The sequence below is a fragment of the Anomalospiza imberbis genome, chromosome 16 (genome assembly GCF_031753505.1).
Source record: "Anomalospiza imberbis isolate Cuckoo-Finch-1a 21T00152 chromosome 16, ASM3175350v1, whole genome shotgun sequence".
In the NCBI taxonomy this organism is placed as follows: Eukaryota; Metazoa; Chordata; class Aves; order Passeriformes; family Viduidae; genus Anomalospiza; species Anomalospiza imberbis.
In genome coordinates this window covers 2764563-2792164 of record NC_089696.1, presented here as the reverse complement: position 1 = coordinate 2792164, position 27602 = coordinate 2764563, and the positions used below count along the sequence as shown (strand labels likewise).

Below are 27602 nucleotides of genomic sequence, written 5' to 3'. Positions count from 1 at the left end.
GCAGACACCAAACCTAAGGAATTCTCAGCCTGAAAGGCAGAACCTCAAGAAAATCTAAGAAAATGAAGACACTGGTTGAGAATAAACCCCTGGTACAACATTACTCCACTTTTCAGGTGTTATGAAACAACAGTAGCTCCCTTCAAATGAGAACAGTATAAGAATTGAATCAGAAACTAAACAGTAACAAACCTTGTAGTCGTGAATGATTCTCTCAGCAAATGCCTTGTCCAGCATCTTCTTATACCATTCTTGCAAACGTTTGGGTTTGGGTATTTTCTGGTCAGGTGGGTGGCAATGAAAGATGTAATCATCTCCTTCACTGGGGGGACAGGCCCAGATGTGCCCTGTCACATACCTGTGTCACACACAGCAAACAACATCTGTGACTCCCACCAGAAAACTAACTCAAACCTAGTTATAAATTCAGACCTCCGGCTTTATTTTTTAAATTTTGAAGATTCTTTTCTTTGTAGCAAAGATGCTGAGGCAATAACCCGTATTTTGGCAAGGGATAAGGTCAGGGATATAATAATGAAACGTAAACATCAAGTGAACCTCTGACCAAATGAATGATGTGCTGTCAGTTTAGGAATCCCAACAGTAAAAACTGCCTTAGTGACAAAATCCAGTTTCTCTCTGCACTGCGGAAGAGACGCTCGCTCCACACACCTCACAGAGGTCAGAGGGAAACAGAGACCAGCCCACGTGAAAAACCACTGAAGAGCCAGATTTCTTTGCTTGCCAAGCTCTCACTCACCCGAGTTTCTTCACGTACTCCAGGTAGCCGATGAGGATCTCGTGGTACACGGCGGTTCGGAGGCAGCGCGGCCGGAAGAAGTGAATACTGTCAAGGTAGGAGATGTACACACGCCTGCAGGAGAGAGGGACACACTCAGGGCTGCTTTCTACCGACTGCTCACTTCTGCACCAGACAAATATTGTAAATGCAGGTGAACCCAGTGGAAGAAATGCTGATGTCCGACTCCAGTTCAGAAGGCTGAATGATTTCTTTATTATAACTATGCTATAATGCATTAATATACTATTTAAAGGAGATACTAAAACTACAAACCTGCTTTTCTAACTACCAAATCTAACTCACAACTTCTGACCCTGCGTCCAGCCACAGGTGGGTTGGATTGGCCATCAGCTCAAACAATCCTCACCAGAATCCAATCATGCAATCACCCCAGGTAAACAATTCTCCAAACACATTCCACATGGGAAAAACAAGGAGCAGAAATAGAAATTGTTTTCTCTTTCTTCTGTCTGTGCTTCTCTATGAAAAAATCCTGAGAGAGAGAGAGAAATGCGCTTGCCACAGACAAACATGCAGAAAGACAAATAAATGCTGATGGTGTTTTAATGCATATTCAGGCATCTTAACGTGGTGCAAACAGTCCTCAAAAGCAAAAGAAGGGCTGTATTTCTTTAGATGGCAAGAATATTCATCGAGAGGCAAAATTAAAAGCAGAATCCAAAAAATGTAACGTTTTTGTTTGTTATAACTGTAGATTTTGTAATTTTTAAAAAATGTATTGTTTTGGTGGATATAGGAGATTGTGTGAGTTGATAATTAGGGTAAGTATTTATCCTACTAAATTACATTTTTTGATATTTGTCTTTCCCTTCAAAGTCACGTGCAGTCCTACAGCAGGAGGGATTTGTGGGCCTGAACTGAAATGCACGTCCCAAATGTCTGTGTCTGCTGTCCAGGGGGTGTGGAAGATGCCCAAGGAGGGTACCTGGTGTTGGGAGGGGGGCAATCCGAGCCGTACTCCTGCACGTGCATCCCAAAGAAGCACACGTCCACCCCGTCGATCTCCTCGAACGCAAACAGAGCTTTGGTACGGTAAGGGAAGGATTCTGACATCTCACCAGAGTCCACAAATCTGCAGGAAAGGGCAGCAGGAGAAAAAACCCAAACAAAACGCCAGTTATTAAAGCAGTGTCCTACCAGAACGAGGGGGTTATTGTCAGCCTTATTTTTAACTCCTTAGGAACATTTTTAGGCAGGAGTTAAATGGGGTCAGATCAGAGCTGCAGTAAAACACGGAGTCCTGTTCCTGTAAATTCATGGAAAGACTGTTTCCATATAGAACACAGGGCTGAACAGGCCAGCATTGAGTACACGAATATCCTCAGAGACCACAAGCCTTTAAATAGGCTACAGAGCAGAAAATGTGATGCATTAGTATGAAGTGATATCACATAAACACAGTTTTTATGAATTTAACCCAAAATACTTAACAGACTAAAGCTTCTAAGCTTTTCATTTATAATGAAACAAATTAAAAATTACTCCTGAAAGCTGAAGTGTTTCTAAAAACACAACAAAATGAAGGAAGAGTAAGGAACAGAATCTCAGCAACTGCTCCAAACTAAACTATGAATTCTGTAACCCAAATGTGGTCACTCTCAAGATGTAGTGACACAAAGTCCCAGTATTATAAGCAAGGATGTTCCCACTGCCCCCAAAACAGTCACTTCCTCTACATTTTTTAACCTTTCATAATCCTAAACATGCCCAAATTTCAAAAATGTGCAAAGGCATTAAGGTGCAAATTGGCACCATTTTACAATAGCCCTGCAAGGAGGCTTCAAAATAAAATAAATAAAAAGGAGTGCATTCATTATAATTCACAGGACTAACCTGGATTTCATTCCTGGTTTAACTTCTACTGTCTTATCTGAACTTGCTACCACTCTGACAAAGACCTCTCCAGCCTCAGGATGGTTCTGACGCCGCAGGAATTTGTTCACTCTGTCCTCCAAATGGTTCCCTAAACGTGTGGTCTGCAGCCCTGCAAGGGAAGGGGAGAACACCACCTTGGAAATGCTGACATTGGAGCTGCTCGGCTCAGGCTGGTGCCGTGCTCGAGAGCTCCTTCAGCTTCCTCCTCTGGATGGAAGTAGGTTTTTCCCTTTTGTTTTGCCTCCATATGAAAACTGGATGGTTTGATTTATACAGTCAAAATGAAGAGATGCAAACCCATCCCTGCTTTTTTTCCAGAAGCAAACCACCCCCCTGCTTTCCACACCCCACCAGGGCAGCTGAACCCACTGGAGTGGCACAATTACCCTGTAAGTGAACTAACAAAGGCAGCTTTACATAGCATTTTTCAATTTCAGCCTTATTTTATGAACCCTGCAAATGTTTTCTCCTCCCAACCCCACTCTGGCTGCTTGACAGAGATTACATCACTTCACAGATCTGGCTCCATGCCACACCTTTTCAAGCGAAGCAAAGCAAATCAACAGAAATGAAAAGCCTTTTGACTTCGATGGAGATTTCATTGCTTTTGCTTTTCTTTTCAAGAGAGCTTTTGGACTGCAGTTGCAGCAATCTGCACATCAAGGTTAAATAGTTCCTGCCCAGAGATGGAGGTCTTGGGGAGTTCAAGTCCACAGATTGTCCAGATGCCCTCACTCCATCTTTACATTCACAACTGGCTTTTGTGGGGAGAGCTGGGTTTGTGCTCGTACAGGGTGTGATGGTTTTCAAATAAATCCACAACAAATTACAGAAATCGTGATGACTTTGGGTTAAATTAAGAAAGCAGAAGGACCCCACTGTTTTGACTTGAAGATTTATGACTATTTCTCTTATCCTGCTGTACTTATTTTACCACTCATATTTCTGCTTCACTTTATGGTCAATCTGCTGTCTTTTCCAAAGTGATGGTGTAATCTGCAGATGATCATTTTAATAAAATACATTTAATTTTTGCTCTCTGTTACTTGGTTTTTCAGTTGATATTTGGCTCCTGACACAAGGCCCTTGGTTCCTCCCTGACTCTGAGCCTGCACACAGAATTCTGCAGTGCTAAAATTTCCTTCAGGCTCCAATACTGGGGAAAAATCTCACATATACTCAAAGGACTCTCCCACTTTCAAAGGGATTTATACACTTAAAATTTTATTTTATAGAATCATGGAATGGTTTGGGTTGGAAGGACCCTTAAAGCTCATCCAGTCCCACCCCTGCCATGTCCAGGGACACCTTCCACTGTCCCAGGCTGCTCCAAGCCCTGGCCAACCTGGCCTTGGACACTTCCAGGGATCCAGGGGCAGCCACAGCTGCTCTGGGCACCCTGTGCCAGGGCCTGCCCACCCTGCCAGGGAAGGATTTCTTCCCAATATCCCAATAAACCCTTCCCTCTGGCAGTTTAATTACAATCAGTTTACAGAGATTGCCAAATCTTGATTTACATCTTTTAGCTTGTCCCCTTGTCCAGTGAGGTTCTGTGGTCATAACCAGCACAACACAGCCTAACTATCATTTACCTGGGAGTCATTTATAATTTGAACTAAAAATGAAATTTAAAGGCAGGTTGAAATACAAACACCATGCCCTTTACCAATTCCAACACACCGAGCCTTTCCCAGGACTTCCCGTTCCAACACACTGCATTGGCCTTTCCATATGTAACAGCAGGGGGATGACTCTAAAGGAAATTCACAATGTACTTCTGAGGGAATTGTTTAGTTCTGCTGATTTCTCTGAAGACAAACAGAAAAAGAAGAAAGGGCTCCATTTCAGCGGATGAGTGGGAAGATTTTCAGAAAGCCACTGGAGTTAACTCTACTGTCTTGATGTGTTTTCATCTTTTCATCTTCCCAATACTAAGCAACCTTATGCTGCAATGCATTAAAGCTTGGAAACCAACAAACCCAAAAAGACCAGATAAGGAGATAAAAGAAATAGGCAGCATTAAAATTACATGTACTGTAAGGAAAGGACCTGAAAGTTGCATATTTTGATCTCCTAGAATGTGAGTGAAAGCTGTTCTAGAAAGCAGCTGGATTTTGGTTCTTGGACAGTTCTCACATATGCACCTCTAATAAAAGCTCAAAGCTCAGTGAAAACTGCAGTGCAAACCTGGAAAAAGGCATCCAAACTGCTGAGGAGAAACCTCCAGCACAGGTCTGTGACAGCAGCAACAGGCAGAGCTTTGTTAGTGGATGAGTAATTGGACAGAGAGGAAGAAACTCCAACTCCTGGCCTACTGTGACTTCTTGTCAGGAAACTACTTGGGGTGACTTATTTGTCAGGATATCTTTTGTCTTTGAACCTCTCTGCACTGGCTACTGGTGAAGTGATATTTGTAGATTTTCTTAGCAAAATAAATACTTCAAAAGTTCAGGGTTTTCCAGCAGAAGCCAGCTGCACACTGGTTATATCTGGCAGGCTATCAGTTAAGATAACCAATTTTACTCACTACACATTAGGAACATGAATGTTCCACAAGAGCTGAGGGATGTCCTGTCTTGGTTATCAGCAGCTGTGCCATCATGCTTGAAAGAGTGGAGAAATATTGATGGCAACTTGGGCAGAAAATGTTTGTTTTTAAGAAGAGGGAGCATGTTCGTATTTCAAACTTGCACTGCTTAAGTTTGTTTCCAGGTCAGCAGCAAGACCAAGGTTTTGATGACAAGAACAGACTTTCCTTTCCCTTCCCTGCTCTTGCATTCCCACCAGAGCACTGTTAAAGAAAGCTGATCTCCAGAGCTGAGCCCACCAGTGGGTTACAGCAGGCAGCAGGACTCAGATCCCCAGGGGAGAAAGACAAGAGCCAAACAGCAGGGAAAGGGGAGGGACAGGGAGGAAAGGGGAAAAAGCACCATTATTTCCCTGTCCAGAACAGAACAGTTACCTTGAACTACGTGGCTGTTACTCAAACTTTAACCAGAGCCACAGAACAGCTGCAGATATCCAGGGAATCACACACTTATTTTAAGGAAATTTACATCAATACACGCTGTAAAGTCAGCATAGAACAGACATCCATTTAAAATTGGTATCTACCACTACAGTTGGATTTCATCATTTTATTAATGTTCTCCTCCAATTTTAATCTGTCTTTAATGAGACTAATTTAGGCCTCTTTAACAAAACTCTCTTGAGTGCATCAGGTTACTCCAGAGACCGTTCTGATTGCTGGAACCCACCATGCCTCACACAACATCATCATCTGCAAATTACCCCCTTCACATCTCCTGTTACACAATCAACCACACAGCAAGTTCTGAAGAAGTCACATTTTTAATGCAAAACCTTGCCTTTATCCCAACTTGGAAGTTTCAGGCTTGTGGAGGCACAACATCACCCAGTAATGCTCAGAACGTCTAAGGATTAAGGAAGGGATCAAAGGATCAAGGGAGGAATGAAATGTCCCTGCAAGTTCTGCTTGTTCAAGTGCCTGAATCACCCCCTTGGTGTCTACACTCACTTCTTTTTTCTGCCCTCTGCACTGACTCTGCATTTCCAGCACCAGCCCCTTCTCTTGCCCCACCTGGTCTGCATGAATAAAAATGTCCCAGTTATGTTCCCTGATGTCAGATGCCTGCAGAGAACCCTGTGTAAGGATTCTGGAGACTCAGACAACCTGACCTGGCATCTCCTGGCCCTCTCTCCAGTGCCCATTTCTACAACACCATGACAATGGTCACTGCCAAGAGCACCCAGTGCAATGAGTGACTCAGTTCTTACCCCACCGCTGTTCTGGAGGCAGGAAAAGCTCTTCCCACACTTTGGTGCTGGCAGCAGCACCTGCACTGCAGCACAGTTGGTTCCTACAGGTTATGGGAAGGGCACAGAGGTGACAATCATGTCACTACAGCTCCAACACTACATGGAGACCCGGCTGAATGCAGCCAGTGAAGCACACGCAGCCCTGTGCTCCTTCTGTTCTATTTGTCCCTTTCTGCTTTTTAACCCCAAAAAATAATGACAAAGATGTCAAACACACCAAGCAGCAACAAGACTGACCACAACCAGGTAAACAGCAGGGCTTTCAAATGTTGATTAAAATTCTGACAGCCTCGGGCTATGCTGCTCCCCATTTTGCAAATGTTCCTGTGCTGTCTGTCATGACAACACAAAGTCTCAATCAAAAACCCATTAGGGGTGGCAGGGAGAAGATGAAGATAAAAACAGAAATACCAAACTCACTTTTAGCACTGAATTTGTTTTCTTTGCGTGTTCTACCAGTTTTCTTCAGACAATTATCACAGACAAACCTATTGAGGAAAAAAAGAAAAGCCAAAAATTTAGCATAAACCCATTATTGGTGAGCTTAAACCCAATGTTTGAACATGTAATTTAAATGTCAGAGTACAATATATTTTTCTCTGGCTTTGAACAGCTTATTTCACTCAATTTTTGAGGGATTTAAAGCTTTTATGAGCTGGTTTAACTCTGCCAAGCAGTTACACCTGCATCTGTGTTCTGTGCACATAAATTCCCCTCCAGCCAGCTGCCCTTAGTTAAGAGTTAGAAAGAAACCACACAAATCTGTGTGGATGAATACACACATTTTCATCTGAATATACCGAAATAAGACCCCAAACACACACACACAAAATTTTATTTAGAAATGCTTTGTCCCCAGTTCTTTAAAAGGCTGTGCCCACCTATTAAAGAACAAAGGTAGAAAGTCTTTAATTACATAAACTACATTGGTCTCATTATACAAGAGGTAAAAAATGAACAAACATCTCTTACCCTGAAGGCCAAATAATATCATAATGTAACACACAAATCTGGTGCATCTTCCGACCACATTCTTTGCAGTCAACAAACCTTAAGAGAAAAAAACAGCAGCAAATTACCTTTGGTGTTAGGTAAGTAATTTTCCAGAATTCAGAATGAAAGGAGTTGCCAGTCCTCTGCTAAGAACTGAATCAATTTCATCAGGTCCAATTTACATCTCAGTTTAAAAAAAATACTCAGAATAGATTCAGATGTACATCTATCAATCCACGTGCAAGTTATACATATATATCTGTACCTATATATAAATTGCAAAATGTGCTGGTTTAATTTAAAAATCTGAAATGGGCTGTCATGCACAACTTTTTCTGGATCTTTTCTATCCTCTTCTAAGCAGAATCCCAGTTTCACAGAATCCTCAACAATACCTCCACAGATTTAATTCTGAATTGCTGCAACAACCACAAGCTGAATAAATGGTTGCTCAACTTACTGTAAAGGTAAGAACTAGTCATTCATGAACCACCCTGCCAAAAAAAACATGTATTAACTTGTCTTTATGGCTCTGCTGTAGTCTTGTTTTTATCTTTTGTTTTCTGGTCAAAAATTGTATGTCAGAATTCTTTCTCTGGATGGTAAAACTGTTAGAGGTTTTCCCAGTCCAGAGTTAAGAAGCCAAATTCACTGGGGTCTGTCTCAGTCCAGCCTTCCAGGCCTGGGGAGGAGCTCTGTTTAGAATTTGCAAAGATAAGCAAAGCAATCAAAATGTGTTGTGCCTGAAACTGCCAGAGAACATGGAGCAGGATGATAAAATCCCACTGCAGGGAAAGCAACCCCGTGTTCAGCTGGACATCCCCTGAACATCCCAAGGTAACACAGGGTACCTCGGTCTTTGGGTGGGCTCAGCACTCAGGGAAGAGAAAAATGTGGTTTAGAACCACAAGGGGAAAATGCAGAAGTGCCCCAGGAAGGCAGAGCCCGGGGTGAAAGGCTCTGGAGGAGGGAGGGCCATTCCCAGGCCTGGCACACCCTTGGAATTACCCAAATTACAGAACCAGGAGCTGTCTGTGGAACAGGCTCCCATGTTCCTCTGGGGTATCAAACCAGACATCAACTTTGGGTGCTGTGCCATGAATTTTGGGAAAAATTCTGCAGTCTGTTTGGGCAGGGAAGGGGGAACAGAAGAGTTCTTTACTCCCTGCCCCATTTCTGCCCTGCTGGCTCAAGGACCAGTGGAAGCAGTGAGATTTTGGGAAGGAAAACAACAGCCTGGTACTTACGGCTCCGGATCCAGGGTATCGTTTTTCTTCTTTTCAAACTGATCCTTAGAGATGGTTCTAGAGACAAAGAGTTAATATGAAAACTCAGTCGCACCCTTACATCAGAGGCTCAGACAATATCATGCTTTGCTGAATTGCAGCAAACCTCAAGTCTGAAGAAAGCACCTCAGTATTTATTTTCTGGTCAGAGCAAGCAATTCAGTTCATTGTATTTTAAGCAACAGAAAGTATTTTTCCCATTTCACTTTCTGTGTAAACTAAAAGCAAGAGATACCCAAGTCTACACATAAAATTAAAATCATAAAGAACAAGGGAAGCTATTGTCAGTAAAGCAGCCACCTTCCAAACCAGCTTGCAAGCCTCAAATCTGATTTTTCTGGCCAGGTTACAGGCAAGCCTTTGGTTTTAGAAACATGAGCTCTGCTTCAAGAGGTGAGGTATCAGAATTAGATGGAAGTTTTCCTTTAGAAAAGGTGATGGATTACTGACATTTATTGACACAGCTTCCACTGCTTCCCTCCAAACACATCTCCCAGGGTCTGCCACCCCGGGAATGGGCAGCAGTGCTGGGCAGAGTAACAGACCCAACAGAACAACAGCTCTTAATCCTGTCCCTAGAAATCTCCTGCTAGGAAGGAATAAGGCATTTCCCCCCAGACACCACCCATGGGTTTGGGCTTTACCCCCAAACCAGGACACCCTCCCCCTGCCCCATTCCAAAATTCAGGATTGCAGAGGAAAGGAAGAGACTTACGTTTGAGGCTGGGAAGGGTCATCACCCAGGGTGACATTCTCCCCCTGGATTTCAGTGAAACACTTCTCACAGAAGTGATACCTGTCAGCAAGAAGGCCATATTTGGGTGAGCTGGTCCAGCACAAACACAGCCACCCAAGCACGGAGCCACCAACCAGGGCAGGGCAGATCACCAGGAGCACGACGGAAGGGGGGACGTTGTTGGTTGATTGATGGGTCAGTGTGGACAATGAGGAGGCACAGAGGGAGGGGAGGGCAGGATTAGAGAACAGGGGAGGGAACAAACAGCACAGACGTAAGAGGTAAGACGCAAACACCAAGACAACACAGAGCAGAAAGCCAAGGCAAAGCACAGATTAGCATTCGGTCTCATTTCACACATCGTAACAAGTGCTGGGCCTCACTTCCCAAATCTGGGCAGGATTTGTGGAGTAGCCACCAAGAGCTACGTTTGTACAGGCTTCAAATTTAAGAATTTGGATTTGATTTGCATCGCTCAGGGGAAAAAAAAAATACTCTTTGATTCCAGGCTTGCGACTGATCGAGTTTCCTTTGGGTAAAAAGGAGCCTGTCAACGAGCTTTAAGGACACATTTATTACAGATTTAAGTAATTAGGAAATATGCTGAAAGCATTACTGATTGTGAGTCAAAACTGCAAAAGCAGAAACACTTGATATTGAAAAAAAATCTATAAAAACAATAAATTCAAAATTTGACTGTAAGATTAAATGCGACCAATTGCTCAGCTAACATTCTTTCATATAAATGAAACCAAATCCATACTCTAGACAAACATTTAACAGAAATGCAATTATGGGTCAGAGTTTCCAGCCATTTATATATATAAATACAATATATGTATATATGTGAACAACATGAAATATTGTACATACATACATTTATCAGGTACATTAAAGATGTGGAATTAATTAAACTTTACAAATTGAACATAAGGCTAGGTACAATTTTTGGTCACCAGACCAAGAGCCAATCCAAGTCATACTCAGCAAAAACAATTCTGCAGTTTACCAAACCAAGCTGAGTAAATTGGAATACAACTCTATGAAAATACAATCTGCATTTGAAAAAATGAAATAGCACCAAAGTTACAAAGATTTGGATGGGGGTGTTTGGTGGGGTTTTCGTTTTGTTTGGTTTTGGGGTTTTTTTTTTTGGTTGTTTGTTTCAGATGAACTGGAACCAAAGTTGTCAGGGTCACCAAAATAAAAGAAAATAAAAAAAAAAAGGAGGCTAAATGTTTGGAAAGGATATGAATTCACACATGAACAAAGGTAACAAAGAGGCCACAGCTGTAAAATGCAGGAAGGCCACAAAGGATCATCAAAATAAAGGAGCTTTATGGAGAGTGAGAGAGTGGAAGCAGCGATGGCAGCACAGAACGAGGCAGGTTTAGGACTCAGACACCAGAGCCGTGGGGATGGGAGTGTCAGAGGCACCAAGGGGACTCAGTGTCACAATGAACCAACAACTCCAGCATGGAGCCTGAGCAACGGGGCAGCTCTGGCCCCTCACCCCCACCCCAGACACCTCAACTGCTGCAGTCCCAGAGAGCTCCCGGGCTGCGCTGGCCTGGAGACAGCAGCAGGCACTGGCAGGCACTGATGGCATGGGATGGATCAGAATTCCTGCTGGGACACCCCTGGGCAGGGGAGATGCTCCATGAGCCACCCCCGAGTCCCCTCAGCCCAGCTCAGGAGCTGCTGTGGCAGGAGGAGCACAGTGGGGCTGGCTCCCAGGGGAAGGGCTGGGTCCAGTTAACCCGAGCCCACTGGCACTGCCATGCAGTCACCTGCCAGGACTGCCAGCCTAACCCCTCTTAAACTGCACCCAGCTCCTCCTAGGGCTGCTCCACTGGCATTAAACACACGGCCCTCCCGAGGAAAACCAGGCTTTGGGAGCTGAGAATGCAACACAGCGAGGCCAGCAGAAAAACAAATGTATGCCACTAATTTCTTATCACTGGGGATGATAAATACGTTGTGGTCATTAGAGAGGAGGGTTTCAGGAGTGGGTACAGACACAGCACATCTCATTTCCACTGATTTCCTTTGCCCCTCACACCCCATCCCTAAACTGATAACATAGTACCTAATAATTTTTTAAAAAATCCAAACATAAGAGGTTCAGAAGTTTATATCCTTTCACACATCAATCACTTCTCTGTTTCCTATAATGTGCTTCTTTAAATTTTTCTTAACTTAAAAACCCCCACCACTATTTTCCTTACTAACACAGTTGCTCATCATTTTAAGAGTCAGATTGGGAAGGACAAAGTCAGGAGGACCCAAATACAGGAGAGTGAAGCCAGAAAAATCCATGGCCAAGGCTCCTATTAATAACTTGCTACATTTAAGCAGTCCCAGAAAAGGTTAATTCTGATCCATTTTCAGAATAACTTATGGGCTTTCAAAGCACTCGAAGCTTTAATCCATGATATTAAAATGAGGAAATAAAAACTGAAGTACAGTGAAAATGAATCACCTAAAGATCATGAACATTTGTCCATAAAAATAACCAAGGTGAAGCAACAGCTGTAACTTATTATGGATATGGACCCTCAGAAACAGAGACCTGCCTTTTGCATGTCACCACAAATGTTCAGCAAAACCCATAAGCAACATTCAATATTGTAGTTAGAGCAGCCATAGAAACCCCAAAGAATGTACTCATTGCAAGACATCAAACATGAAAAGCTTTTCAAATGCAGACTGTTCAGGTGACTCCTGTTTATTAAAGAGCAACATTATGGTTCAACACCAAAGTCCAGAAAATGCTCACTCTCACGTGAACAGGTGAATTCCCAACTGTAATTAAGTGCAAAGGCAATTCTAAATTCATAACTGGATGGCAGTACTGACCTGAAACATCACTTGGTTTTCTCAACTGAATATTCACACATGCAGCACATTTTCTGAACACTTCAAGCTAAATTTCTGCCTCATTGTGGCATCTGAATGGTTCTATACCAAACAATTACCTTAGTGATTGAACTGTGGTGCCTGAGTTCATTGATTCAATGGTGCCCAAATATTCTTAGTTGTAATTTAGTCATGTGATACACTGGGCTTTAAGTGCATACTATTTTGCCTGTTCTGTACATGGAAAGTTCAAACCGTTTGACCAATTAAGATCTGCTGGAAGCATGGGATTTGTTTTTCACTTGATGACTTGTTTAAGAACACCTCAGATTTGAAGATCACTGTCCCAGGAAATTTGAGTGGTTTAGAGCTGATGAACAGGGGCTTTCTATGCAAAATGGACTATTACTTAACAATATGGTGATTAATCTTTAGAAATACCTTTTGAAAAGCCCCAATCATTCCTCCCTGCATTTAGTGGGCCTGAAACAGAAAACCTCAAACCTCCTGAACACAACCCCCCCACAAAGCACCTACCCCCTTCTCAAGGCAACTGGATGAGCAGAAAAATATTACTTAAATGGACTTTCATGTTTACAACGGGCAGAAAAGTGGAATATTACAGCCCCCAGTGCAGAGGAACCCTCTGCTCCACTCACCCTGAACTTCTTGCTAGTGACCAACATTGCCTTCCATGGAAAAATCCAAATGATTTAACACAAACTTAAACTGAGAAGGCAGTTTTGAACGAAGAATGAGCCCTTCTTGAATTCAATCTGAAGCTACTATTTTTTCCAAATACAGAATGCATAATATGAAAGGTATTTTAAATTTTACCAGCATTTAAGGGTATGGGTGATTTTTCCCCATTGAAAATACTGGAATGTCTCTTTAAATACATTTTAATTGCTTTATTTCTCTTCAGCCTGACTTTCAGAGTCCACAGTGGCTGTATAAAACCTTTTATGAGAGCTCATGAATTTCTTCCTGCCTGTCAATACTTTCTGCCTCTCAAAGGCCACCCAAGGCTCCCCACACAAGGTGGGATGACACATTTTCCTCTCCCACATTGTCCTGCTCCAGCGTGGGGCTCAACAGGCTGAGAGCTTCCCAAGAGCATGTTTGGAGAGAAGGGATGGCCCAAAAAGATGAAATACAACTGCTGGAAGTCTGAATTGGTTCTGTGACTTCACAGCTGGCAAGGCTTAGAGGCTGCCAAGCCTCTGGAAAGTAATTCCTAACTTCCTTTTCCCTATTTAAAACAAAGCTTTTGTCTCAGCCCATTTGTATTGTGTGTTTTGTTTGGGGGGGAAGACACACATCACCTAAGAAATCAAAATTAAAGCCAAGTTTTGAGTTTGCTTTGTGATTTTAACACCGGTGATTTAAGCATTAAATGGAAAATGAATCTAACAATTGTTTATTAATAATAATAGAAACACCAAGTCCTAATATTAATTTAAAAATAAGAAAAAATTAAAGTTTAAAATTAATTTAAAAAATTAAATTTCACAGCTTCTTACGGAGTCTCTGTGTAGTTTTTAATGCTATTTGCAAGCTAATTTAAATGTAATTAAGCACTGACTAGGAAGGGGAAACATAAGTCTTGCAATCAACCGCTGTACCCTTTACTTGGCAAATTCTGGCACTAACTTGTAAAGAAACCTGCATATTTTCACAATTCTCCTAGAACAAGGTAACAGGATTTCCCAGTGCTTTTTTGAAGTCCTGCCCTTCTCCCTCCAGCAAGCCCTGCTCCTTATTTTATGGAAAACATGGACAAGTTGACCTGCACTGAAGCATTGCAGGGGACAGCCTGGCTAAGAGCAAGCACTGAGGAACAGAGTGCCTCACACTGCAGCACAGAAAAACAAAGAGTCATCTGCAAAAGGACAGCGTGGAAAGATAAAAAAACAACTTTTCCCTGACTTAGCTGACAAAGGAAAGTAAAAGTTAAAAATCCTCCTCATCCTCTGTATGTGCAGAGAACTCAAAAGAACTCTCACTTCCTGATTTAGGGGAAAATCCTGGGTTCAAGGACTTACCTGTTCTGGTAGCTGTAGTAGGCAGCGTCCCGGGGAATAGTACACAGCTGCTTGCCATAGCAGCACAAGGTCTGGGGAGAGAACTCGTACTGCAGAACAAGGGAGAAAAGCAGCTTTACAATGGGGGATTTTGCTCAGCAGGGATCTATAAACACACCTGATGCTTGTGGGTATCAGAGGACACTGCCATGGCCACCACTTTTCCAGCTATTGCCAGTGTAGCAGCACAGCCCTCTCAATCTGGTGACAATCATTAACTCTAAAAGCAGCTGAGCCTTTCACCTCTGCTTTATGGACATGGGAAACAGGGAAGTATTTTAATATTACTTATAACTAAAGAAGGTGTCCTCTGAGGGAGAAAAAAACAACGATAACAACATCAGGGCAGAGCTGCTATCAACCTTCTTCGCTCTGACCGTATTTATAACAAAGCCAAACTCTTTGCAGCCCTTCCATTCGGTATTTCTATTTTAAAAACAAATCCCCCAAGCTGGAGCTTTGTGTGCTGACTCCAGCTGGGCTGTTGGGAAGAAGAGCCCCTTGGGCACTGGGACACCCACCTTGCGCCCGCAGCAGTAGCCCAGGGACTGCATGACTGGGTCAATCTCCTGCTCAAACACCTCTGCCAGCTTAGTGCAAAACTTGTAGACCCGGGAGGTCTTGCGGTTGTAGAGCCAGGCGTTGTTGAACATCAGCCACACATCATCCACGTACTGCCAGGGCTCCTGGTACTGCCCCGTGTCCAGCTTGCGCTTGATGGTTGAGAGATCCATGGGATTCTTCACAATGTCAAAATAATCCTGCAAAAACACCAAAAGCCTTCATTTTTAAGAGGTTTTCAAGATGTTGAAAATAGGTAAAATGTTTACCTGAGCAAAGATAAAATAGGAGAATAGTTAAAAAAATTAAAAAGAAATAAAACAGGAGAATATTTTTATAGGGTTTTTTTAACGCCAACTCACCGGAATCCCTAAAAGCTGGGGATCCACAGGCTGTCTGAAAGGCAGGGACTCTGGGTCCTGCCGGTACAGAGCTTCCAGGGTGGGCATGAGAGCCTGGCGCAGCTCCTCGGGCTTGAAAACTGGTAATGGAAGTCAGAAAGGTTAGAAAATTGCCCTCCTTGTTTCCTAATCTCTTGACTCCCCCCCCAAAAAAACCAAGGAAATGCATTAACTAAAATTCTGCAAAGGGTTTTCCTGATCAGAGGCAAAACCTCACTTACAAGAGGCAAACACAGCCTTGTATTTACTCAGATCACAGCAGGTGATATTCCCAAAACAGGGATATGGGAACAACTCTAGCCCATGATGATACACATTCTGGAGCATTAAAAAAACCCTCTAAACTTATACACAATCAAATTAAATCGATTGTTTCAACATGAATGAACCTTTTCTCCTCAAAGGAGAGACTGAGCATAATTTTCTCTCCCTCCCTTCTAACCTTGCTCGCTATTTCCAAGCCAAGATTCCTCCAGCAAACCCCACTGCACTGGGCAGGGGTGAGGAGCCAGCTCTACAGAGATGTCCTGAGAGCTGGCACAGGAATTTTCCTGGCCACGGTGTACAAACAGTCCTGGTCTGATGGACTGTTAATTGATTTTGAAAGTGTTAATATTTCCAGATTTCTATGCCACCACTTGGCAACAGTGGCATGGCAACAGCCATGATTCTTTCAGGAGTGGCTGACAAGGACAAAAAAAGGCAATACATTTTCTGAAAAATAATGATAACTTGGAGAGCTCTTTGAACATCTCAGCAGTGTAATTACATTTATTTCCTTAGGAACAGTGTCTTTAAATAGGGAAGAATGCCTATCATTGAGAAAAAAGACAACTAAGGAAAGCAGGATGCCATCTAATATTTATCTACCTGGATGAAATGAGAACAATACCAATAGAATGGAGCAATTAATTCTGCTAAAAGCACTTGAATCAACAGGGTTCAATGACCCCTTTGAGGCTGATCACTGCTTTTCTCACTCAAATGGTATTTTGGAATGATATAAATTGCTTTTTGGGACATCTAGATCAAAATCTATGATTTTAAAGAGTACACACACACAAAAAAAAAAAAGGGAAGACAAATTAAGCTGACACTATTCCACTGGCTATATGATCATTTCAGCTGTTGCCACAATCCCACTCCCAACAAAATGGCAATTCCCTTCCATATTCAACAATGCCATACATGCAGGCACTGCTCCCCACTATAGACTTCCAAAGTTTTATAAACAACTCTTGCACATTATATTATGGGATCCTCAAGAACAGAAATAAATATTAAATTCCATTAATGAGGAACAGTATTCCCTACTGCTCTGATTCAGATAGTTCATAATGTGATAATCTGAATTATTTCATTTAATGAAATGTAAAGGTCAAAATGTACCTTTTAATAATCTATTCTGACTACCTGCTTGACACTGCTTTTAGAATTTTCTCCTGTAATAACATACCACTAAGCTACAGTATCTTTCAAAGTAAATCCAATCTTATTTTAAACTCAAACTACAACGATCCAGTGTGACTTTTGCCAAGTTCCTTAAAGCCTAATTATCTCTACTGATAAAGTTTATAACCCACTTTCATTCTGAAGTTTGAAAAAAAAACAAAAATGAAAAATCCAGTTGTTATTTCAATTTATTACTTTACCTAAAAACACAAAGAAAAGTTGCCTTCATCTTCAGCCGCTCTGCCTCTAAGGACTATGACTAATACCAGCACATTTGATCACAGCATCTCCCTGTACATGGCTTTTACAAGGAAGTTTTGTTTTTCCCACTCTCCTTTTTCCAAAATTAAATGCTCTCAGTTCTCCTCCAGTAGCTTGAAGACCTTTGCAAGGAGCTGGCATCCAGTTATCCCATTTTGTCTTGGGTGTGTGGGTGGTAAAAAGAAAATGGGATCTTTGCCTGACTCACAGTGACGTATAGCGTACCAAAGAACAGTACAATGCTACCTTTTTAATTTTTTTGCCTCTTTCAGAGGCAAGTTTGCTTATGATTACTAAGAAGAAAATTCATAAAGGAAGGTAAGACATTTTCAAAATTACAAAGACAACACACACAAATACACCTCAAACCCCAGCTCCTGCAAGTTTTCCATTATGCCTCACAAAGAAGTGAAGAAACCAGTAAAACTCATCTTCAAGGTCAAACTAAAGCTGCCACCAACAAGGAGACAGAAGCTGCCCAAATGAGTATTACAGTGGGTTTCCTGAGACTGAAAGGCAAGGAACCATGACCTCCCTTTTTTGTTCTTCGTGTTAGATTTGCAAAAAAAAGGCAAAATAAGGCTCTGCTTGCTAAGTTATAGCATACAGTCCATGGCACTTCCCCTCGCTGCCTGCTGTGTCCCAGCTTACTGTGGGATGGCCCTCAGGAATCTGCCTGCATGGGAAGGAGGAAGAACTCCCAATACTTTTGCAACCCATGCAAAACTCCTGATCAGCCTCTTCAGAAGTTTTAAAATACCACCTATCCCTTCAGCACGCTTGCCAGTCATTAGTCTCCAATACCTCTTGGTTTATTCAGCATTTTAATGCCAATGCTCAATTAACATTGAACAAACTCCTTGGTGAGAAAATGCCACCCTTTAAACTCATGTCTGTGGTTGTACCTGCCCACACAGCACGTGCTTTGCACTACACAGTGACTGGGTGACAAAGCTTCCAAGATAAAATTGTGTCACCAAAGGAGGAATTGGAATACGTGGTGACCCAGCCTGAACTGACTCTGCAAGAACCTTCCCTGAGCAAGCACATTCCTACCAGGCAGCAGAGATTCCTTCCACTGGGAATATCACTGGCTCAGAAATGCTAATAAGCTTTTCTTTCTCTCCACTCCCTGTGTTACATTTGGGTTGGAAAAGGCTCTGCCAGTTGGTTCTGCAGCGGGCTCTCGTTTGGGAGCCCCACTCTGCTGCCAGCTGAAAACATCAATCTGCAGGGAAATGGGTTTTATAGTGATTTATTACAGAAAGATGATGGTTAGTAACCAAATGCAACCCAAAGCACATCAAGGAGATGTAGATTATTTAGACATTTGCAGCATGTTGAAAGCTTCCCTTTAGCTGAAAACTGAACACTAACCACAGAAAACATCACCTCAATAAAGCAGATGCCAAAAGACTGAGGTCTCAAAACTGCTAAGGTTTTTGAGTCTGAAAACTTATCTTGCAGCCTGCCACAAAGCTTGCACTACAAGCAGAGAAATATATTTCTATTTTAATAATCTTATTTATTTCTTACTAACACAAGGCACCCAAACATTTATATAACCTGCAACACCACGAAGTTTCCTTGAGTACAGATGCAGTCACACCTCAATCTGTGCTGACACTGCAGCTTCATTTAAGAGACTGCTGAGCAAATGAACACTATGCTGAAAACTTTCAAGTCCTGAAAACACAGGACTCTAAAATAAATGTTAAGCCTCTTGCAGCAGTCCAGCCTAGGAAGAACAAAGGTTCAGGAAAGTTCAAGTGCCTGATTCTCAGAAAAGTGACTGACAAAACTCAGGATAAAGGTGGTGTCTGCAGCCTCTTAAAAGGAGAAGAAAAGTGATGGATACCCTTGGTTACTGAAAGCACTCTTATCTACACTGAGCCCTCCTCAAAGAGCACCAAGATGTACAGGGAGGGATTTATGTATTTAATTCCTCCAGCAATCACTGCCTTGGTCCTTCTGGGCAGGCAGTGCTGAGATCAAGGGCACAGTGACTTGCTTTTTTTCACCTGATTCATGTAACATTAAAAGAATGCTACTTTCAAAATTAAGTTATGGAGTATTGATCTCCCAGAGTTCCACGTGCTGGAAACACAAGTGTAAAACAAACCTCCCAGCAGGAGCTGAGACTGTGGAGAACAAGTGTTAGTGAAAGCAAAGCACACAAGGGAACCCAGTGCTCATACACGTACTTTTCTTGCGGGGCTGAGAGGGTGATGTGGATTGTGAAGTAGTTCCATTAGTGCCACTCTCTTCTTCCTCTTTAGCCTCTGTTTTAATTTCAGGCTTCTTTTCTTCAATCTCCATTGGCTCCTGCTTCAGTTCTGTTCCATCTGTTTCTTCTTTTATTTGTGAAGATCCTTGTAAATCCTCCTCCACCTTAAGAAAGGATGCAACAAGAGGTACTGTTACGTCTACAATGCAAACTTCAGCCATCACAATATTAGTTTGAGACTGTTGAAGCACTTTCCATCCATGGCTTTCCTCAGGAGTTACTTTGCAGTAACGACCCTCCTCTCGCCCCTTAGCTCACCGAGTCAGACACATCATTAAGTGCTTTTATATCTATCACTGCTTTCAGTTAAGCTGTAGAGAATCTCATTTACCTCAGTCTTAGCTTCCACTTGTGTCTCACTAGTCTCTGGCTCAGTTTCTTCAGTTTTAACTTCTGATTTGCTTTCTAGCATTGGTGCATCTGGTCCTAGTTGCTGGGAATTCGTATCAGCACTAGCAACTGAGGCAGGGGTGGGGACCCTGTTATCAATACTAGCTGCTGCCTGGGATAGCTGTTGTAAAAACAGTACAAAAGAAAGACACTGCATATATAGAAATATTTTCCTTTACTAAAAATGAACAGCACAAAAGAGACATGAGATGATATTCTACAACAGTGCAGAACATGGATACAGGTCACTGTAGCCAAGTTTTGATAGTACACATTTAATAACTCTGCTTTACAGAGGAGAAGCCAAGGAAAAATTCTGCCCCAAAGAGGCTTCTTTTACAGAGAAAACACCTGCCCAGTAAAACACTGTACATTCCTTGAAACGTGCATTTGCCCTGGCTGTATCTTAAAAGGAAAAAAGCTATGCAAATCTCAGGATCAGAAAGGATTCTGATTATGGCCAAACAGAACATTAGGCCTGTTACACCTCATCTTTCTGCACACTGCCGCCGATTTTACTTTGAGCGGTCCAGCCATTCAACCCCCCCTCCTTCACACAACGCTGAGAACATCTGAACACACACATTTTTTACACATCTCTAACCAACCCCCTGGTCTAAAGCAGAAGCTGCTATGGACAGCTATGGGCTCTACATACTCAGGACACGGTGCTACAGACAGGGACGCTCGTGGGATGTCACGACACAAGGCAGAGGGGACTGGCTGGTACTTACTGGAGTGCCGGGTGGCTGTGCCTGCACAGATGTTGGCTGCTGCTGGGCTGGCTGTGGGGTTGGCACAGACTGGGGCTGGGCAGGGGTCTGTGGCTGCGGTGTCACCTGGGCCTGGGCTGCAGTTTGCCCCGTGGGGGTGCTCTGGGTCTGCGTGGCCGTGGGAACAGAACCCGGCGTCGGGGTCGGAGTTTGTCCCGAGGACGAGACCGGTGTCGATGGCTGGGTGGGTGCTGCTGGCTGGGGAGGAGTCATTCCCGGGGGGGTGGGGTGCTGCAGTGGTGGCATCCCGGCAGCAGAGGACACGGGAGGTGTGGTCTGGTGCAGGGGGGGCTGGGTCACCGGGGGACACGGCAGCTGCCCGCTCTGCGGTCCCAGCATGTTCATGGAGTTGGGAAGAGCAGCACTGGGAACCTGCCCCTGCTAGGGAGAGAGAGAGAGAGTCTTACAGAGCCAGGAATGACACTTATCCCTTCAATCACAGCCCCGAAGCCTTGTCTGACAGGATGCTGTCAGTGCGAGCAGATCAGCCACAAATGCTGCTGCAAGTGACTGCTCCGATTTCTGTCACCGCTGCCATCAGCTCTCAGGGACCTTGCTCCCAGATCTAGCGGTGCCATGCACGTCCTGCATTAATTCCACTGGCACAGAGAGGGAATCCTCCCAATCCCAGTAACACAGAAACCCACAGGCAGCCTCTAAATCGTGCCATTAGCTGGGCAAAGGTCAGGCTTTGACACAAAATGGTTTTGAGCAAATGCCCATTTTTAGGCCAGGACTCTGAGGCAGCTCTGCTTTAGAGGGCAGGTCAACACATTTAATGCTGCTGTTGCACAGAGCAAGACTTAAAAAGAGTATTTTTGTTTTCTCTTTAATTCTAATTAAACTGCTCAAGATGCTTCAGAAAACCTGGGACTTGTTTTTCAGAGCAGCAACAATAAAGTACTCTGGATGTACTTAAACCTTTAAGTGATACATTTTACTGAAGATTTCATCAGATGACTGGTGATAAAAAAGAATACTCCATCCTCAAATGTAACTGTTACTCTTAGAAATACAAATCAGTTAATTTCCTGCAGATGAGGTTTCAAATTTAAAACACACTTCTATATTGTCTTTACAGAGGCAGTTTTATGGAACTAAATGCATTGGGAAAAAAATGTTCACCACAAAGGCAGTCAAACAACTGAGCCAGGGGCCCATGAAACTGTAGGTATTCCATCCTAAACATATTCCAAACTTGACTTGACAGAGCCCTTCATAACCTGATCTAAGTAATCTCTCAGAACTCTGGAGGTTTTAACTAGCCTAAATTACTTGGGCTCTGAGTTAAACAACAAGCCTTTCCCTCTAGAAAAGCAGATACTTTGGCATCATAAGAGCACAGCTGCTACTTCACTGACCACTACTGCAACATAAAAATGTTGCAGGAAAAACCCAACAACTTTCTCTCCAGAAGCAAAGAAGTTAAAACAACTCTTAGAAGATCTTGCCCAACCACTTTATTATAATCCTAGATTTAAAGTTAGCTACTCCGGTCCACACAGAGACAAAACATATGTTCATAGGCATCCCATAAACTGATTGCTGATATTTCCCCTAAAAATCTCATCAGCATGCATTTTTAAGGGATTTAAATCAGGAATTGAAGGGCGTTGCGCCCCCATTAACAGATGTCGGTAAGTTATGTAAGAGCTTCTGAAGAAGGCAGATGTAACCCAGGATCCCCCAAAGGTGGGGTGACTACATCAAACAATGGATATAGAAACACAACTAAACAAATGTAAGTAAATAAATCAGAGCAAAATAATTAAGTGCAAATAAATCTTAGAGAATGCATCTCACCTGTGCCACCCCGGCCTGGGCTGTTGACTGACCCATGCCCACACTGTTCACATTCATAGCTCCAGTGGATGCTGGGAACTGGTTTTGGGGCAGGAATTGGTTCTGGGTAGGAGCCTGACCCATCATGTTGTTGGAATGAGCTCCCATCATGTTCTGTGGCTGAGGCATTCGGGAAGGAGACATTGCCATCTGAAAATTAACACCCAGATTAACTAATTACCATTTAGTACTATGGAGCAGGACAAAGGAAAATACACTGAAATCAGTCAAAAGATAGGACAAAAAAATAAAAGGAAAACATGCTTAATTACACTAACTGGTAGTGGGCATATGCCCATAACTTCAGCATTTGCTCCACAGCATTCATTATTTTTAACAGGTAATATTCAGAGTGTTAACTCTGTTTTTTTCTCTGGGTTGACAGAGAGAATCCAGGGAAACTAAAAATATTTTTGTTTTTCTAAAGAATAAAAACATGCTTTCATGTAGGAACAAAGAAGATTTATATTCTGCAAAGACAGTAGATGCTCTTCCACAGATTGCTGGAGATTACTGCACCTGTGGCACGTGTCCCTCTTAAGGTCTGCTTGGTATTTTTGGAACACGCAAATATCGCAAACAAGCGCCTGGATAAAAGCCTGTCACGCTTGCTGCGCTCCCATGAAATCATCCCACAGTTTGCACACTGCTCTGTGGCTTGGCCTTTCCGGAGGGGATGAGGTGTGGGGTGGGCCGAGGCGGTGCAGGGCAGGGGTGGGGGTACGAACCGCGGGCACGGCGCCCATGTTGTTCATCTGCACCGGGTGGTTCATCGGAGACGCCGCCCGCGGGCCCAGCGGTGCTTGGGGCATCTGTACATTCCCTATGGACATGGGGTTAAACTGATTCATTCCTGCAAATGCACCCCCAAAACAACTCATTAGGAACAAGTCAGCAGAATGTATGGATCTATATTCTTCTAGAAAATTAACAGTTATTATGACTGCAATTCAAACACCCTGTCTTTTATCTTTTAGTTACTTGACTTAACAGACAAATCAGGATGCAAGAAGTGTTTAGAACAACGCTAGTTAGGGTGAAATACAATTTGTGGTGTCTTAAAAAAAAATTAAATGCAAAAGATGAAGAGCAGATGCTGGATGATCTGCAGAGACCGGATGCTATTTATAAATAATACCTTAGGATGGTTTCTTAAAATCAGGCATTTGCTTTGAAACAGAAATATCTTATTCAGGGCTCACTGAAATGGTTGAAGTAAATATGATAAAAATACATATGGGATGTATGAAGGCAACTCCAAGCCTCAAATCAGGACAAAAGCTGACAAAATGCTTTAAGAGTGGTTGTGCTTTTCATACAAAACATTGAATCCCTCCAAAAAACTTGTCTAGAGCTGTAATTATGGAGCTATACTTGTGATCAACTTGTTCTTCTATTCAAATTAATTTTAAAAGTATTTTATTTCCTATGGACATTTCAACACAAATTGTGACTTAGTACTAACTCTGAACCAAGAAATAAAATAGCTGAGGACACTTTTTTGAAGGAAGTTGAAGCACCTAAAAGACATGGGTTTGTCTTTTGGAAAAAAACCACCCATGAGTTCACAGCAGCCTCAGTGAGTAATGACAAGAGCTGTGAACAAGCTCCAAGGCTTTTTTAGATGCACTTTCCATCAGAAACCAAGAAAGGCTATCATTAGCTACACAGATGTTAGGACTAATGGGCTGTGTTTCCAGCTACAGGTGTATTTTTGGCTAATTAACTGATGAAAACATGCCAACATCCTTCCCCCTTTACAGTGTTTTAAATGAGATTATCCACAGTATTCTTGCTTGAGCTGTCCTCTCTTTGGAAGCACTGAATTAATTCCCAATCCCCAGCAAAGTGCTGGATCCATATTGTTAACACTGCACTGACACACAGAGCAACACCAAAGAATGGTGCTGAAAAAAAGGCAGCCCCTGTGGTTCCTCCCTCCCAACACCAAAACACCCCAACATAAGATCAGCTTTCCCCCCCCCCCGACAATTCTTTTGAACCCACAAATTGCAATTAGAGAGGAAAACAGATACCTTGAGAAACCTGCATACGACTGATAGGCACGGTTGGCATGGACATAGGCCCATCTGCAACACAACACAAGAACGGTCAGTAAAACCAGTCTTAAACACAACCTCAGGATTAACTTGAGTCCAAAGACTCCTGAGAAGCAGAGGCAGCTCCAGCAGCACTTACTGGGTGGCCTGACGGGCTGTGCCTGGCCCATGGCAGCAGCCACCTGGGGAATCCCTGGGGGCTGGGGCCCGGGGGTCTGTAAGGCTGCTTGGTTCCCCAGCATCCCTTGTTTATGGAGACGAGACCTCCTCTTCTCTTCTAGCTCCTTTTGTATCTTATAGATTTTCTCTGCTAATAAATGATAGTATTCATCCTAAAAGGGAAAAACAAAGAGTAATCAGCAGCAGCAAAAACTCATTCAGTCTACCTAAATACTATCATCTGGTTTTGGGCTGGGTTTTTTTGTTTTGTTTTTTAATGTATACACCTGCCTAATTGAAAAATAAATGTTTCTTTTTAGAATCCTGTAAATTAAGACAGTCTTTCCTGCTTTAAGGCAGAACAGGAAAAAAAAACGCTTCCAGAAATTACACTTGTTTATGGCTACTCTGAGTAAATTAGCAGACAAAGGAGAAGGCTGGAGGTTCTCTGTTGCTTCAGCAAAATCCAGGAAGCTGTGATTTAGTTTCTATGTGTTAATGATTTTTAAATGTTATTTTCATAATAAACATTTCCACTAATCCACAGACAAAAGAAAAATATATTCCCAGCACAATGTTACACTGAATAAAATTTCAGGAGACGGATGTAAAGGACAGATCAATTTTTACATAAAGAAAGGAACTACTCTTTTCCTAAAGAGTCTATCAACAATCATGGCACGGGATAAACAAAACCAGACAAAACCTCAAAGGAATGGAGAAAATTCAGTGAAAAATAGTCCGCAGGCAGAGACAAGTAAACACTACATCTGTACGAGATGAAAAATCCATTTTACTCAACCCACACTGACAACAGATCCAATAAGACAGTCACAGTGCACACCACATAGACAATTTTGCTTGTCAGGAATTGCTGGACACACATCTGCCAAGTGCATGAAATTATGCACCTGTTAAAGGCAAAAAAACCCCACAAACCCTCAAGGCTGCATTTTATTTGTGGGGCCACCATGCTCTCAGAACCCAGGGTTACACGGAGCACAGATTGAGTGATGCTTGCCCACAATCGTTTTGTTTTTATTTAATATTCATCAAAACCAAAATTTGTTATTACAGCAGGATTTAATTAATTTCCAAAAACTTAGTATGAGATATGTATTCCTCAGCAGCCTTGGTAAGGAAGTCCAGTCGTACAATATAAAGCTTTGTTTGTCAGGTCACTTCTCAGAGTTCCTCAAAAATCAGCAGACACTTTCTGCTGTCCAGTTTAAAAGCTTTACAGCCCCTCCCCTCCTCAAGCCACTTCAGTTGTAAGCTCCTATTTGTAAATTTAATATTGTGCTACTTTCCCACTGCAAAGATTTCCTGCAAAGCCTGTGCTCACAAGGAGCACACACTGCTAGAACAGCATTAAACTCCTTACAATGATGCCTCTTACTAATATGTTTTTCAGTGTCAAAGTAGAACGGGAGCTCCTCAAAAAGAAGGATGTAATTCCTCATGGCATCATTAACACATTCTGAATTACTCCCTTCTTCCAAGTTTGCTGTTTGGAGCCAAATACATTAGATGAATTCCAATAACAGAAACTTCTGGCCATGAGGCTCTGACAGTTGTTTTGAGGGGTGAGGAGAAGATACTTCTGGGTGTTTGTCTGTCAGAAGGAATTTAATTTTACAATCAGGAGTTTGCTATGCTCATCCTTACTGAGAAGGTATTTAGACACCCAAGTGTGACCATGAAATCCTCCTCCTATCTAAAACTGGTCTCTAAAGCTGCCAGGGTAACCACGGTTGAGCACCACCCATGTCTTCCTTGTAAACAACCTCTTGGTAGCTACAAGGAGGATACAATGTGGTTACTGACCAGCACCGACACAGCAGCACTGTAAGAAGGGCCACTGCCTATCTGCCTCTAGGAAATAAAACCTGCAATTCCATCTCCAGCTCTTCTGGCAGGTGGGCTGAGAAGGGCAGAAGTGGCTGACTGGATCATCTGATTATCACCTGAAATGCCACTAAATACCCTCTTTAGATGCTCCTCCCTTGTTTAAGAAAGGATCTCAAGTTTCTGATCAGGTAGGATCTTGCTGGCTGTTACTACTGGCACTAATATTGTCTTGTTGCCTTTTCCCAATGAAAACTTCCAGGGAGTGGTTCCTTTGGGGTAGAATTACCACCATGTCATATCCTCAGCCTGTCAATCAACAGGGGTTTGCTCCCTCCAAGTAAGAGAGATCTGAGCTGACATCTCTGTGCAGACAGAGCAATAATCATGAACTACAACAGGAATTCTGTTCTTTTTTCCTATCCACAAAGAAGCCAAACTGACTTCTTATGTCTTAGCCCAACTACTCCTGGTGCTGCAGAGTAGAGGAGAATTATTTCTATGAGTACAGGTGGAAGGTAAGCAGTGGAACAGCACTGGGTCCTAGAGAAAACCTCCAGTGGTAAAGAGGCATTAAGAGAAATTTAAAACTACTGCTTACACAGACTTTCAAAAAGGGAGGAAGTCAGTAAGGGAAACATCAAGAACTGCAAGCTGTGCTCCAAGCTTCTTGCGTTTCAGGAGGATGCAAGTATGGATGGAGGTGTTGTCTAGAGCTGAGAGGTCAATTAGCTTGGAGTGACATAAATCACATGGCTTGGGACTACACAAACGCTGTCACAGACCAAAAACATGACTTTCATCATGAAGAGGGCAGTGAAATGACTCTCTCTGGTTTTCTTTGCAGTGCTAAGATTTGTGATGCTACTGTTCTTTCACACGTTGGACTGAAGCAACATACCCTACTATTAGCAGATTCATACATATCTCCTTCCACTTTCCTGGCATAAGCCACCAAGTTCTCCATGCGGCGATCCTTCAGTGCTGCTGGATCAGGAGTGGGGAAGATGGCTTGGACACTGCAAGGACAGAGCAACAATAATAGAAAAAGATCATCAGAAAAAAACCCCAA

The 27602-nt window shown here is 42.7% G+C and overlaps 1 protein-coding gene across 7 annotated transcripts in view; it reads right to left on the bottom strand.

Annotated features, from left to right (window-relative positions):
- The window catches only part of CREBBP (CREB binding protein), a 97186-nt gene that overhangs the window by 10814 nt on the left and 58770 nt on the right, over positions 1-27602 (bottom strand). For 2 of the 7 annotated variants that reach the window (XM_068206566.1, XM_068206571.1), the window contains 19 exons: positions 27432-27549; positions 24663-24855; positions 24500-24553; positions 23192-23316; positions 22425-22613; positions 20583-21002; positions 19790-19969; positions 19376-19562; positions 15420-15538; positions 15018-15257; positions 14458-14546; positions 9533-9643; positions 8779-8835; positions 7511-7588; positions 6959-7026; positions 2657-2807; positions 1749-1895; positions 761-874; positions 193-358 (listed from right to left, as the gene is read on the bottom strand). In XM_068206566.1, the coding sequence (XP_068062667.1) occupies positions 193-358; positions 761-874; positions 1749-1895; positions 2657-2807; positions 6959-7026; positions 7511-7588; positions 8779-8835; positions 9533-9643; positions 14458-14546; positions 15018-15257; positions 15420-15538; positions 19376-19562; positions 19790-19969; positions 20583-21002; positions 22425-22613; positions 23192-23316; positions 24500-24553; positions 24663-24855; positions 27432-27549 (2806 nt within the window). The remainder of the gene's footprint in view (positions 1-192; positions 359-760; positions 875-1748; positions 1896-2656; positions 2808-6958; positions 7027-7510; positions 7589-8778; positions 8836-9532; positions 9644-14457; positions 14547-15017; positions 15258-15419; positions 15539-19375; positions 19563-19789; positions 19970-20582; positions 21003-22424; positions 22614-23191; positions 23317-24499; positions 24554-24662; positions 24856-27431; positions 27550-27602) is intronic. The other 5 variants (XM_068206567.1, XM_068206570.1, XM_068206569.1 and 2 more) reach the window with 5 other exon arrangements.